This window comes from Capricornis sumatraensis, chromosome 15 (genome assembly GCF_032405125.1).
Source record: "Capricornis sumatraensis isolate serow.1 chromosome 15, serow.2, whole genome shotgun sequence".
NCBI lineage: Eukaryota > Metazoa > Chordata > Mammalia > Artiodactyla > Bovidae > Capricornis > Capricornis sumatraensis.
In genome coordinates this window covers 18,869,150-18,884,135 of record NC_091083.1, presented here as the reverse complement: position 1 = coordinate 18,884,135, position 14,986 = coordinate 18,869,150, and the positions used below count along the sequence as shown (strand labels likewise).

At 43.7% G+C, this 14,986-nt stretch overlaps 1 protein-coding gene across 5 annotated transcripts in view; it reads right to left on the bottom strand.

Moving 5' to 3' along the window:
• CELF2 (CUGBP Elav-like family member 2) overlaps positions 1-14,249 on the bottom strand; it is a 309,038-nt gene extending 294,789 nt beyond the window's left edge. For all 5 annotated transcript variants that reach the window (XM_068987614.1, XM_068987615.1, XM_068987616.1 and 2 more), the window contains exon 1: positions 14,176-14,249. In XM_068987614.1, coding sequence (XP_068843715.1) covers positions 14,176-14,249 — 74 coding nt within the window. The remainder of the gene's footprint in view (positions 1-14,175) is intronic.
• Between the last annotated feature and the right edge of the window lie 737 nt (positions 14,250-14,986).

Sequence of the window (14,986 nt, the reverse complement as noted above, 5' to 3'; positions counted from 1 at the left end):
CCTTCCATCCAAAACCAAGGAATACTTTCTATTTCAAGGGTTCCCTGAATTTTCGGACGCTAATCAACAATGAGTGAAGTACTATGGTCTCACATGTCAGATTCTCTTTTTTTTTTTTTTAATTCCATGTGGTTTAAGTTCTCAGTGAAAATAGATTTGGAGGGGGGTCTTATCTTGAGTCTAGAAGAATGAGGTTGGCCAGGATATTTTTCTTCTTCCATGGCCGGGTTCTAAGATCAAGGCAAAGGTCTAACTTGCAGTAGGTCCCCATGGAGGCAATTTTATTTTTTAAATCGCACCCTAGGTGGGAAGCCAGGCAGCCTTAAGACAATGTGTCATAAGGATGTAACAGAATCTACCCCAGGAAAACAACAGTGTCTTTATCTCAACCAACTCCCTCAAAGTGGCCCACCATTCCTTGGATCTAAATCAAATTGTGGCTTCTGGATATGACATCCTGGAAACAGAGGATTTGTGAGTAGATCCTGACACTGTGACAGAGTTGACAATGGAGCCGGCAGAGCACTAAAAGAGTAATAACATTTTCCTCCAATTTTATGATCATCGTTGGGAACCCAGCACTTTGACAAAGTGTTCAAACATCAGAGAATGGAGCTGGTATCATGTCGTTTGAGAGCCACAGTATTGGGCCTTATAGTCTGATTTCTGAAAGCCTTATAATGAGGGTGGAGTGGATATACATTCCATTCTTTGGCTGTATTTTTGTTCAACAAAGCCTGCAATTTTCAGTCACTTGAAAATGTAATTATAGATAATGTTTGCATCAGTAGCAAGAATACAATAACCACACGGGGCATGAAAACTCCACTCCAATCACGTCCTCTTAGGTTACAACGTGCCTCCTGCCAAGAATAGAGGCATTTCGACAAGTTGATATCTGGTACTGAAATGATGTGTGGGTTAGACAGACCCAGGCCTGAATTCTACTCTTAACTTTTCTGTGACTGGTTCTTCTACTCTGGCGATCTACAGAGGAAACACAAATCTCTGATGTGCTGAAAACCCAGAGTCCCATCAAATGTTTATCGTTGTTTAGTTGCTAAGACATGTCCGACTCTTTGCAACCCCCATGGACTGGAGACCACCAGGCTCCTCTATCCATTAGATTTCCTAGGCAACAATACTGGAGTCGGTTGCCATTTCATTCTCCAGGAGATTTTCCTGATCCAGGGATCAAACCTGCGTCTCCTGCATGGCAGGTGGGCTAAACTTTACTGCTGAGCCACCAAGGAAGCCCTCCGATGTTTATACACTTGAGCAAAATGCTATGAAAAGGTCAAAAGAGTACTGACATTTGAAAGGGACCAGGGATCATGCCTGAGCTGGTCACGACTGTCAGTCATCTAAAGCCCATGTGTTACCTTGTACAGAGACATTTATTCTATTGCAGACTTCTCTGGCCACTTATGAAGAGGGGGTAAAACCGCAAGTTAACTACAGAAAGGGCACGGTGGCAAGTAACCACTTGAGGGGGACAGCGGGGACTGAATGCCATGCAAGAATCTTTCTCTAATTCACAAGACGACATGCTACGGGCTGGAAGCACCCTGAGAAAGGCCAGGTAGTCCTCTAAATCAGGTGCAAAAATCAGGAAGAAGAAATTAAATGGGGGTGGGATGCCAGGCGTCTGATGAAATCCCGCAAACAGATCTCTTCCTGGAAGACACAGTTTCTTCAATGAAGAATAAGGAGCTACACTGGCTCCCCGGTGGCTCAGACGGTAAAAAATCTGCCTGCGGTGCTGGAGACCTGGGTTTGATCCCTGGGTCAGGAAGAGCCCTTTAAGAAGGGAGTGGCTACCCATTTCAGTATTCTTGCCTGGAGAATTCCACAGACAGAGGAGCCTGGAGGGCTATGGTCTGTGGGGTTGCAAAGAGTCCTACAGGACTGCATGACTAACACTTAACATTCAATGTTAACTGCTTCCTTATCTCAGCTTTAAGAAAGACCCTGCCTCTGGCATTAAGGGATCTCAGTTTTGCTACGGTGACCCTTTCTTCTAACACTTGCTTTCTGGGCTCAGAAATTGGTCTCACGATGAAACAAAATCAAGAGCAAGCAATTTATGTGAAAGAGTATCAAAAAAGCGGGTTATTATTATTTTTGTTGTTCAGTCACTAAGTCGCATCTGACTCTTTGCAGCCTCGTGGACTGCAGCATCCCAGCATCCTCTGTCCCTCACTATCTCCCAGAGTTTGCCCAAATTCATGCCCATTGAGTTGGTGATGCTATCTAACCATCTCATCCTCTGCCGTCTCCTTCTCCTTTTGTCTTCAATCTTTTTTAGGTCACAGCTAAGAAACTATTTCATACTCAAGATCCACATACTCAGTGGCCAATTCTCCAATGCGTCTGAAATTCAACTTGATACATGCCTTCATTTTCTAGAACCTTCCTTTCCTCGTCTGCAAAACAAGAACAGTACAACTTACGTTGCCACCGTTTTCTGAAGACCACTGATAGTTTATACAAGTCCTAGCTTTGTGGCTGGGCTGTTAGTATCTCCTAAATCAAGAACAGCGAATGTCACAAAATATTTCGGAAAGCACATCCGCAAGAAGGCAACACTCTTTAAAACATCAGGAGTCAGAATTATGAGAAACATACTAAGAAGAAGTATGCTGTTGTCAAAGAATTATAGTTTTGTTGACACCAGAAGACATTTTCTTTGGCTTCTGGAAAGATATTGTTATTTTATTGAACAGAAAATACAAGATCAATTTGGATCAAAGTGTCACGTTCTGAGTAGATCTGAAAAAGACAGAGAGGCCAGATCAAGGCCATTCCATGGCTCCTGAGGCTGACAAGAGTCCAATTTTGAAAACTACCATAGGACACAGCAATCTCACTACTGGGCATACACACTTGAGAAGCCATAATCAGAAAAGACACATGTACCCCACTGTTCATGACAGCACTAGGTACATCAGCTAGGACATGGAAGCAAGCTAGATGTCCACCGGCAGATAAGTGGATAATTAAGTTGTGGTGCATATATACAATGGAGTACTACTCAGCCCCATACAAAGGAATGCATCTGAGCCAGTTCTAATGAGGTGGATGAACCCAGAGACTTTTATACAGTGAAGTCAAGTCAGAAAGAGAAAAATATCCTATATTAATGTATATGTATGGAATCTACATATAGCACTGAAACATATACATTACCCTATGTAAAACAGATAGCCAGTGGGAATTTGCTGTATGACACAGAAGCTCAGATCTGTTTGCTCTGTGACAATCTGGAGGGGAGGGGTGGGGTGGGGTGGGGTGGGGTGGGGTGGGAGGGAGGGGACATATGTATACCTATGGCTGATTCATGCTGAGGTATGGCAGAAACCAACACAATAATGTAAAGCAATTGTCCTCCAATTAAAAATAAACTTAAAAAAGGAGTACAATTTTGGTCACTTTTTATGATAGCTGGACGCTAAGTCTTGGCCCAATTGAAAGGCTGCCTACAAAGTGAATTAGATGTCTTAGATGCTGAGAAGATAAAACGTGCCAATTGCAAAGAACTCATCAATTTGTAAAGAAACAGTTGTGGAATCTGTAAGGCAGCCCCTTTTCAAAAGATTCTGCCAGCTTTCACCCATGGATCCCATGTCCCTCCCACAATGATCTCAGAATCAGCTGTCATCTCTGATAGTACCTGAGTTCACCCTCATGCAAAGTGGTCTGCGACAGGAGGCAATGGATTTTTGGCTGGGAGGTTACGTTCATGACCTGGGGGTGTCTCACCGGCAACATCACTCCCTTGACCAGAGTGGGTGCCACGTGGCCCCTGACCTACCATGGAGGACATCCTTCGGTCAATGGACTCAGAGGAGGTGCCAGGCTTCCCAGCTGAATCTGATCATAATCCATCAACTGACCTATAACCTTCAACTGGTTGCAGCAACTCTGGCTTTTTAAGACTTCAAGGACACTATCCACTGTGTCACGAGAAGTAAGGGCTTGTATAATCAGAGCAGAAAAGCAGGATGAGCCGTGTGCCCAGCTGCCCACCTCCACCCACTGTGCCAACTCCTAAAAAAAAAAAATCACTGATTCCAAGTCGCTTCCTCCTTCAGAGACTCTTGGCATTTTCTCATCTGGGCCCCTCACGAGGCCAGCAGGCAACGGAGGCCTACAATACTCATCTCCACATTCATATCATGGTTGGGTTTCTGCCAGGTTAGGAGCCCCATCAGATGAGATGAGCAGCTGAGGCTCCTCCCATAAGAAAATCAAGATCTGTTCCAGCTGGTGTACAGATTGGCTTTTCCAAATATACCTATGGGGATACTGGAGGGAGGTATTGCTTTCTGCTTCACCCCATTTCAGAATGTAAGGTCTGACCACAAATTCACAGCTGGAACATGAACTGTATTTTATTTCTCAATCATCGAGCAGAAAGAGAGAGAGAGAGGGGGAAAAAAAAAATCAGTCTTCTTAATGTGGTCCTGTCTGAAAGTTTATATGGGAGCAATATTGCTTTATGAGTCTTTAGCCAAGACGTTAGAGCATGAATGTTCTGAGGGAGAAGACATTAACTGGTCAGTTTTAATGAAGTTTCCCTGCGTGTGCTTCCCCCAGGAAAGGCAGGTGAGCTTTGGTCGGTCTTAAGTAACACGAAGCTGTAAAATATTTAGGTTGTCATCCCTCTCAGGACATGAGCTTCACAACAATCCTGGGGCACACGCAAGGCAGTGTACCCGAGTCTCCTTGTTCTACATGAGTCTTGGCAAGTCACCTGAGACTAGGGGGGCTGTGGGACAAATCAGGAGACAGGCCGGGAGAAGGCTGGAGACTCTTGTTTAGGAAAAGATGCTCATCCTTCAAGGATGACCTTCCAGCCCCTGGTGGAGAGATCCTGCAGCCACATCCCTGGTGGTGCCCTTCTGCTACACAGAGCAGCCCCTGATGCAGGGCAAGCGTCCCCAGCAAGCAGAAGCGATCCAAGAGGAAGTTCTAATTTAAGATTAAGACCCACGCACAGACAACTGAAGTTACACGGTTTCTATATGAAGACCAACCTTTACTAAAATCTTGAGAGAAAAGAAAATTCTGTGGGAGGGGCTCAGCTAACAGGAAAAAAATGCTCTAAGTCTCCTCTGCAATGAGGTGCTTTGTGAGGTGTCTGAAAATACCAAAAGTAAAAATCTGCTCTGTCCTGACTCTGTCCATTGTCAGATGAATGGGTAACTATGTGATATATATATGTATGTATGTGTGTATATATATATGATGGAATATTACTCAACCATAAAAAGGAACAAACTGGGTCATTTGCAGAGACATGGATGGACCTAGAGTCTATCATACAGACTGAAGCAAGTCAGAAAGAGAAACACATCACTCTCGGGTTGCTATATTCCATGTATATTGCTAATGCATATATGTGGAATCTAAAAAAAAAAGTGGGATAGATTGAACCTATTTCCAGGGCAGGAACAGAGAAGCAGACATAGAAAACAGACATAGGGAGACAGAGGGGTGGGACGGATTAGGATACTGGGATTGGCATTATAGACTGGGACTTGCCTGGTGGCTCAGACGGTAAAACGCCTGTCACATTATAGACTGCCCTGTGTTAAATAGAGCGCTAGTGGGAAGCTGCTGCACACCCAGGGAGCTCAGCTCGGTGCTCTGTGATGACCTAGATGGGTGGGGTGAGGGATCTGAGGTGGGAGGGGTGTCCAAGAGGGAGGGGATATATGGATACAGACAGCTGATTCGCCTTGTTGTACAGCAGAAAATACAACACTCTAAAGCAATTATACTCAAAACCAAAATAAAACCTGCTCCGAACTGCTCTAGTAATACAGACAAGGAAGAAATACCATCCATCAGTAGATGCTGGCATCGACTCTTTGCCTTTGAAGAGCAATAGAGAAGTAGGAGGAAAAAAAGGGGAAAATATGGGCTTTTTGTGAAGAGAAAGCAGCACCCTGACAGGTCTCACCAGAATGTAAAATGAAGATGACTTAGCTGTTACTGTCTTGAGATGGAGTTGCCAGTTGTGTTAACCAGCCATGAGGTTTTCCCCAAGGAAGTCGTGTGTTGCCTTTGACTCCTGACGCTGAGGCAAGATGGCAGGGTGGACCACAGGAATCACAAGGAAGGATGCTACCAGCACAAACTGAAGGGAATAATTGCAGCTGGAGGCCTCCTGGTGACAATTTTGAGAAGGCAAACACAGCTGCAGCAGAGCCAAATAGAGCAGGCGAAGACAATGACGTTCATAAAGTTAATCATTCCGAAATATGCTGCCCTTCTGCCCAACCAGAAAACTCAACACCCCTCCCATAGTCTAGGAAGTCAAAATATAGTTCTATGCACAGAAACACCAGCTGTGCCAGGGATGCTGCAAGGGATGGCCACGGGGTTCAGGTGTTGCCCTTCTCAAGGCTGCAGTTCTGAGAACGGTGCTGTGGACGGATGTGGCACCCTCTCTTGAAATTCAGGAAACTCCTCAGAAGAGGGACCATAAATCGGGCTTAGAGAAGCCCACTGGAAGACTCACAGAAAAGAATGCAAAAGATATACATCAGGAAGACCTAAGAAAAGCAGGTGGAAAACTTTAGAAGAGCTGTTCTGTTAACGACCTAGAGAAGACTGGGTTAGGGTGCAAAGATTCAGGAGAGCTGAATAAGAGCACGGAATGACTATCCATTAGTCCACAACCAAAAGTTTTCCTTCCTACGCTTTTTTCCTATCATCTGTCTCTTATTACTCCCCTAAGATTTCCCTCCTCCTCCAAGGAGAATATGAAACACCAGATTTCAGCCTACATCGGCCTCATTTGTGTGACACCCAATGTCTTACTCTGGAGATGTACAGAGAAAACAATCGGGCATCAAGGTGTGCCTGTGTGCTGAAGAAGGTTTATACCAACATATCCCCTTACAGGTCCACAAATCTCCTGTAGCTTTAGCCTTTTTAAGATGTTCAGTTGATGTGCTGGAATCCCGCTACACGTGGGATTTCAAATTCTCCTTTCAGCAGCAACAGGAAGCCCCAGCCACATCTACCCAAGAAAATATTGATGGAGGGTCTACTGATATGCTTCTGTGAAGCCCCTTTCTTCCTGTGCTAAACCTGTAAGGTCTTGATATGAGCAACATCTCAACAGCACCTGAGAAACAGAAGCAGTCCCCAGATCTGAGGATTTTCCAGCAAGGAGAGAAAAGTCACTCAATCGGGTGGGAAGGGTCTCAGCTTTTCACCCAGAAGGTGCGACAGGTCCATCACAGTGACACTTTCTTCACCTTTAACAGAAGCTTCTCTGAGCTTCTGGGCCAAAGAGTCAAAACAACGTTCGAAGAACTATTTCCAGCAGTGTCACTAATATTTCATAATTTTTAGAGACAAAGACCATTAAATGGAAGGTATTTTAAGAAAGTGAAGAATTATGCCAAAGATATGCCATATAGATGTGTGTATATATATATGCATACATTTATTTATATGTGCATATACTTAATATACATATGTGCATTTTATATATGTAATTTATAATTTATATTATAGTTACATGATATTGAGCCTACATAATTATTAAAAATATATATGTATGTGTGTGTATATATATATGTGTGTGTGTACATTTGAAGGCAAAAGGAGAAGTGGGGGGCCAAAGATGAGATGGGATGGTTAGATAACATCACCAACTCAATGGACATGAATCTGAGCAAAGTCCAGGAAGATAGTGGAAGACAGAGGAGCCTTGCGCACTGCCGTCCATGGGATCACAAAGAGTCGGACATGACTTGGTAACTGAGCAACAACAAATACATATATATATATATTTCACCTATATCTACATACATATATCTTTATACACGTGTGCACCCATTTTTACACACATTTACAACCAGGTGAACAACAAAATATTTTGCTCTTTTAGCCTGAAGATCAGCTGACTTTGTCACATAAATGTGGTACAAATTTCCTGCTACAGGAGGAGACCAGGAGACAGGAAGACATCATTCAAGGAAAAGGATCTAAAATACCATCTTAAAATTTAATGAGCCCAAGTCTGGCTATGAACTTCTTTGTGAAAAGGCACGAAAATGAAGCCCCTTCAGCATGAAAACACTGAATTTTCGATCCTAGTATGGAAGCTGAACAACTATTCCGTTCCATGAAGCTCAAAAACAAATTTTTTTCAAAAGCTGTCCACAAGTGATGTCAAAATGTCAGAGAAATCAGCTGAAATGAAATGCATTCTCTGAGGAGTGAGTCAGCACCATCATCTGTGACCCCTGGAAGTCTTCAGTCCTGTTTGAGTCTATAAATGTCAGGCAAATGGGCTGGGGGAACTTGATTTCTACGATCATGACAGACAGAATCATAAACAATCTCACAGAGAAAACAAACCACCGATTTCTTTAATTATTAAGACTTAAAATTCACACACTGCCCGTACCCCATTTTTAAAGCACTATCACTATTAAAGGAACTTCTGCTGATGGAAAGGGGGCATGCATCATTTAAACTGAGGTCTCTTTCAAACAGATTTATTTAAAAATCTGACCTTAAGTAGAAGGCCACATGAATCTGGCAGAAAAGTTGAGAAGAATAAACTAAAATGATATTTTAGTCTAAATGCAGCCTAAACTTGATTTACATATATCTTTAGGAGGGGAAATTAAAAAATATGGGTCTAATAATTTGCCAACAAGTTGGCTCTGAGGCATTCATTCAAATGGAGGAATTAAAATTTAACCAAAAACCGAATTTGTACTCATCTGTCATTTTGAGAACCATATGATTACATATTTATTAGCACTTCATTTTAAATCATCAGCTGATTTTAAAGCATCACTCTCAGGATCTGAACATAATATACAATCTGCCGTTCATAAAACAGACTGCTCATAAAACTCCATGGGTAACAATGTGAACATGTACATCTCAAATACGTTCACAAGGTATTTCAACCCCATAAGTGGAATTGTACTTCTATAAAACTAGTTGGATTAATCCCTTTCCATCACGGTTTAGAACAAACGGGAAGAGTGAAGCTGCTGAAAATCCCCCGTACGTTTCCCCTCATTCTTCTTAACAGTCCTTTCAGAAGAGTCTGAAGCTTACAGTAAATGAAAAAGACATTCCCAGGAGGAGATGGGGGGTTTCCATCCCTTCACATCTAGATTCAGAGCATGAGAATATTGGATGGCACAATTAAACACTGATGATGCTAGAGGGGAATAATTATTTTACAATTACCTGCGAGCATCACATTTACCGCGCTAATTAGTTTTTGTTTCCCACCAAGGTTTTTCCAGGAATGTGCAGCTCTGTTTCCCTTCAAGTTCAGCAAGAGCTTTTTCTTGAGGAAAAATAAAAATGCATTTTCTGCACCGCTACACAAGTAGCACAGAGCGGAGGCTGGCTTCCTTATATCACCTGCTCCACCCAGATAGTGGAAATACACACAGAAGGGCACGAGAACAGGGAGGGGCTAATGAGCTGGAAATCACTTGGACTTTACAAAGCCTCTCTTCTGCAGTTTTGTAGAACAAATATGACACTGAGAAATAGCTAACTCTTCATCACGGCCTAATCTGCCAACGCAAAGCAAAAACCGAAGCCTCCTCTGAAAGAAAAAAAAAAAAAAAACTTCCGGTATTAACACTCTAAATGGGAAAAAGAGATTTTTTAAGTTTGGAGGTTCAGCATGGGAAGTGAAAAAGACATCAGTGACTGATTTCTCACTGGGCTCCTTGCCACGTGCTGAAAATCCCAAGGTTTCCCAGTGAAATGCAAATCAGGCAAGAGATTCTGATAGTATCGACAACTGTGAGGTCTGTCTACAATTTACTACAGTGACATCAGACCCCCATCATACATGGCTGTATATAAAAGCCTCAATGAGAAGAGAGTGGGTGCTGAACTTTAAGAAACAAAGCTACGAGAAAGGAGTAAGGAGGAGTGAAAAATCTGGGGATTTACGTAAAAGAGGGAAGGAGACTGCAGTTTTTTATCAGAAGGCAAATATGCTATTATGATAGTGTTGGGGGGGAGGGGCCGCTGGGATGGAAAACATTCTTAATGAGGCTATGAAATCTTAATCACTGGGTTCATATCTGAAAATCCTATCTTCTTTTCATCTTATCTTGCAAGGTTCTTATTCCTCCCAGCTGACCACATCTCATCAACAGATGCCAGAGTAATCTCAATCCAGCAAATTACAATTAAACAGCAACACTCAGTTAAAATAATACCTCTAACCCAGATCAAAGATAACATTAGTGTTCTAAATGCCAACATGGGAGGAATTTTTGGTTTCAGGAAGCAGTTGATACTGAGATAGGCACTCAGAAATCCCACCTGAAAATACTTCTTTAAAAATTTCCTTAAAGTACCATACACACCATCCTTCTTTTAGCGTCTTCACGTTTTAATTTCTTCTTACGTCTATTAAGGAATTGGGTGACAAATCTCAGCACTGTATTTTATTATTTTTGGTAATGGCATTTTCCAAAAAAACTTTAAATGCCATCTGAAAAAAAAAAAAAAAAGAACTCAAGGCTTTTGACTTTCATCTTGCTGGTACTTGGTAAACAAAAAGAAAAGTTTTAAATTAAAATATATTTTCTTTAGTTCATGAGCTCATGGAATAACTGTGAATTTGAATCAAACAAGAGTGATCAATTCACTAATTTGAATCAAATTAGACAGTCAATCCTAAATAAGTGATAGGCATGTATCTCCTATAACTCTCCACCATTCCCAACAAAAATTCTGTCCTCTCCTCTCTGTATCAACACATAAACATGTGTTTATATAATACACACATACACAAATACACATATACACACACAAGCGAACCACAGCTTCACCATTTACTGCCTGTATAGCATGCACAAGAATGTAATCTATTCAAACATCATCTGTGAAATGGGTGCAACACCCACCACCCTTATAGCTACTATGAAAGCATAAGTACAGTGTGCTGGTACACAGTAGGTATTCAATGAATGACTCCTGCATTTGTCCTTTTAGTGGGGAGGGGGAAGCAGTAATACCACTGCCTTCTTGGACTGGTCCCATTGCTCCTCTAATGGTTTCTTTATCTCTAAACTAATGAGGTCTGGTGTAACAGCTTTAACAGTGATGTCCCTAGAACTGCCTTCCAGTTTAATTAGACCCATCTTTCAGGTTATCCCGACTTGGGGGCACTCAACAAAAAAAAGGTTAATGCACCAAGTTGACTCAGGGTAACTTTTTCTCTTTGTCAGTAAGATTACTCACCAAATGTGGCGGGGTGGGGGTGGGGGGAGGCAGATTTCATTTTAATTTACAGGTGGCTTCTCCTCAGCATCTTACTCTTAACATCACAAATCTGAACTAATACTTTAAAGGTGCACTCATAGATTTTTCCACCTCTAATTTCTCAGTTCCAAGATAGCATCTCTTAGATTTTGTTTAAAATTTGTTTAAAAATTCAAACACATTAAAAAAAAAAAAGAAAAACCTAATGCATACATACGAGCAATCAAAAGGTCAAACAAAGAAAAAAAAAATCCCCATCTCCAACTATAATCCAAAACCAATTGCCCCAGTTTAAAAAAGGATTTAAAATGTCAGCTCTGGTGTTGTTTTCATTATGCTCTGTTGCAAATGACATTCTACAGTAACACAAGAACAACAAAAGTTTGATAGTTAAGATCATTTAAAGATCTAGTTCCATGTACAGTTTTGATGTGGAACATTGAAAACCCCAGGACTTTGAAGCCCATGTCACAACAATTCTATACCCACTACAGAGCCTTAAACAATCCGGCTTTTTAAACACCTGATGGCTCATGGGGCCATCAAGCGTAATCATTTACCTCACAAGCTATCTGTCCATCTGCCTTAAGGACTCAACATATTACATCTTGCAAACTTACCTAATAGATTCTTGTGGGAAAACGCCATTTAAAATATGTGCCACAGATTTAGAAAAATCAACACCAGAAAAGCCCTGTGTCTTACATAAGTTCCTTTTAGGAACAGGCCAGTATCTAGCTGACGGCATTTCAAGTCCAAATGGCAACAGACCGTAAAAGACAAGGGGTCCAGAAAACAATAAACCCGTACCTCTACCCTCTCAACTGTCTGCATGTGGCAGTAAGATACACTTGGAGGTGAATTTCAAGCATTTTCAACTTGTCATATTCCTTCCCACGCACCCCTATTCCCCAAAGACCGACTCTAATGTGAGTTAATTACAAACTCTTAAGGAAAACATGCTACAGTACTCTCAGGGCTTAAGGAGACATAGAATCGATATTTTGGAAACAATAATATTATTTACAAATCCTCTATTTTTTTAAGCTTCAATTAAGCTAGAGTTGAAAAAGACTTTGAAAACAACTTGAGTTTAACTCAATAATCTAACACATGGAATAACTAACACATGAAGAGAAATGGGTTGAAGTCATATTAGGATCTTCAGAGCTGACTCCATCCTTAAGACAAAAACGCTCTATTCAGAGTAGTTTGCGCCAGTCACATTCACCCACTAAATGAAAACGATAAATTAAATTTTTATAATTAATAGTTTAACTGAAAAGAGAGAGCATCTTTCAGAGGCCATTAACACTTTACACTCAGAGAGTATTCTTAGCAGGTGACCATCAATTGCACAATTATGACCAAGAAAATCTTTGGTTCGGCCTTGACACGCTAAGGAGCAGAGGAGAAAACACACAGAACTTTCAAATTAGCTACCTGTGTAAACTTGTGTTGAAGCCCTATAAAGGTAGCTATTTTAGGGGTGGTGGGGTGAGAAGCCAGCGATCTCTTAAATATCATGGGAACGGTACTAATCAAGATTAACTTCACAGAGAAAACTGCCAAAGGGAAATTCAATATTTCAATTTACATTATCTGATTATCTTAGTTGAACAATGAACCTGACCACGTGTAAAAGCAAGTTAACATTCTTAATATCGACAAGAACGACAATTCACATTTAACAGGTTTTCATCCCTCTCCTCACCCTTTCTTTTTCCCCTCCTAAATCCTAGGGGCTCAAATAATTGGCCACTGCGGAGCTTCTCAAGAATCTCTCAGCTCATAACATTTAACATCCTAGAAAAAGAATCTAGCACCGTAGGGGAAAGTTAGTTGCCAGGGAAATGGATCATAAAGCTCGGAATGGCCTGAAAATTGCAACGGATACAGCAAAGTGCCAGAAAGAATATGAATGTTATCTAGGGGTGCGTACAATAGGAAACATTTTATACGTACTCTTACCAAGGAGAGCAGTCCCTTTTTCGCTCGATTAATTGTAGCTTAGATTCACTATCACATTTCTTGACTGATAAGAGACAACTGTGTATATTCCAAGCCTGAAATGGACACAGACCTTCCATCCCCACTCCTGGCAGCCTTCGAGGCTGTCTTTTCAAACATGCCTGAAATACAAGCAGATCCTATTGCCTCCAGAGTGCCCCAGCTGATAAGAGTAACTTTCCTATCAAGACTAACGAGACCGGAGAAAAATGAGGCATACTTTCCTTTCCTAAGGAATCCGAGCTCTCGACTTCTCCCAATAAACTCTCTACTCTAGTTTGACGATGTGTAAAACAACCACAATCACATTAATTATTAAATTATAGGCTGCATATCAGACAAACCACCGTGATTACGTAAAAATTACCTCTAATTTCTGCAGAGTACACCTGGCTATTTTAATGTTTTGTAATTATCTCCTCCTCCCCTTTTTTTCCTCCCCCCGCCCCCCACCCCAGGAAAAGGATTTTTGCAAAGGGTAAGACAAGAGGAGCGGACAATTTGGCAAGAAGAGATCTGTAAACGGGCCACGAGAGCTCCAGCAGCCCCGAATTTCAATGACACGAGCGTGCACGCGCCCACCCCACCCTGGGACGCCGCGCCCCGCTCGCCGATCCCCGCGGGCCGGACCCCACGCCCAGACCCCGGGACCCCGCGTCCGGCTCTCTGGTCCCGGCTCTCCGCCCCACCCCGGGCTCCGCCGCTCCTCCGGACGCGTTCCCAGTTCTCCCCGCATCCAGCGCCGGCTCCGAACCCCAGGGCGCGGCCGAACCGGAGCCGTCCCCCGCGTCCCCAGGGCGCAGGAGCGCCGCCGCCCGCCCTCTCCCTCCGCGGAGCTCCGGACCAGCGTCCCGGAGGCGGCCGGGCGGCCACACTCACATTCTGTCTGGAACTAGCAGGCGGCCCTCGACCATCATGTCCGGGAGGAAATCCAGCTTGAAGGCAGAAGTCATGTTCGCGGCGCGCGCTCTGCGCTCGGGCGCGGGGGGCGGCGGTGCGCGCGGCCGAGCAGCGGCGGGCGGCGCAGACGGGCAGGGACAGGTGCGCGCGGCCTCCCCGCGGCGGCCGCCCGAGCCGGCACTTGTCACATTCTCTCCACGCCGCTCTCCGCCAATCCCTGCCGACACCCAGCGCCCGGGCCGCGGGCCGCCGAGCGCCAGGTGCGGCGAGCGGGGGCGGAGCGCCGCGGCCTCCGCGCAGCCGCTTAACCCCTGCGGGCCCGCGCGCCCGGCCCCCGCGGGGAGGAGGGCGCGGCGGGACCGCCCCCTGGACAGATCGCCGCCCGGCCTGCGGTCCTTGGCGTCCAGACTTGCACACCCGTCCCCCGCGCCGGCTGTGTCCGGTGCCGTTTCCAGGCGCCTGGCACGAGGCCCGAATGACCGCTTGTCGTGGGTTGAATGCCACCGTATTGCCCAAGCCCCGTGCACGCCACGAGCGCACCCGAACTCCCCAACGGAAGCCAGGAGAGACGAATCATCACCGGGGTTAGTTTAAATGCTCGTCGGTGGGCTGTGCTCGCCCGTGTATGAACTCACCACAATAACTGAAATAGCATTCGTGGTTGAGCCAAAGTAAATATCAGAGAAACGGCCCAAGTTGACATTTGGGGACTTTTCAGTGCTTCAAAGAGAAAGATGCACGAATCCCTGCACGATTATATTTCCTTTTGTATCATCTTGAAAACATTGAG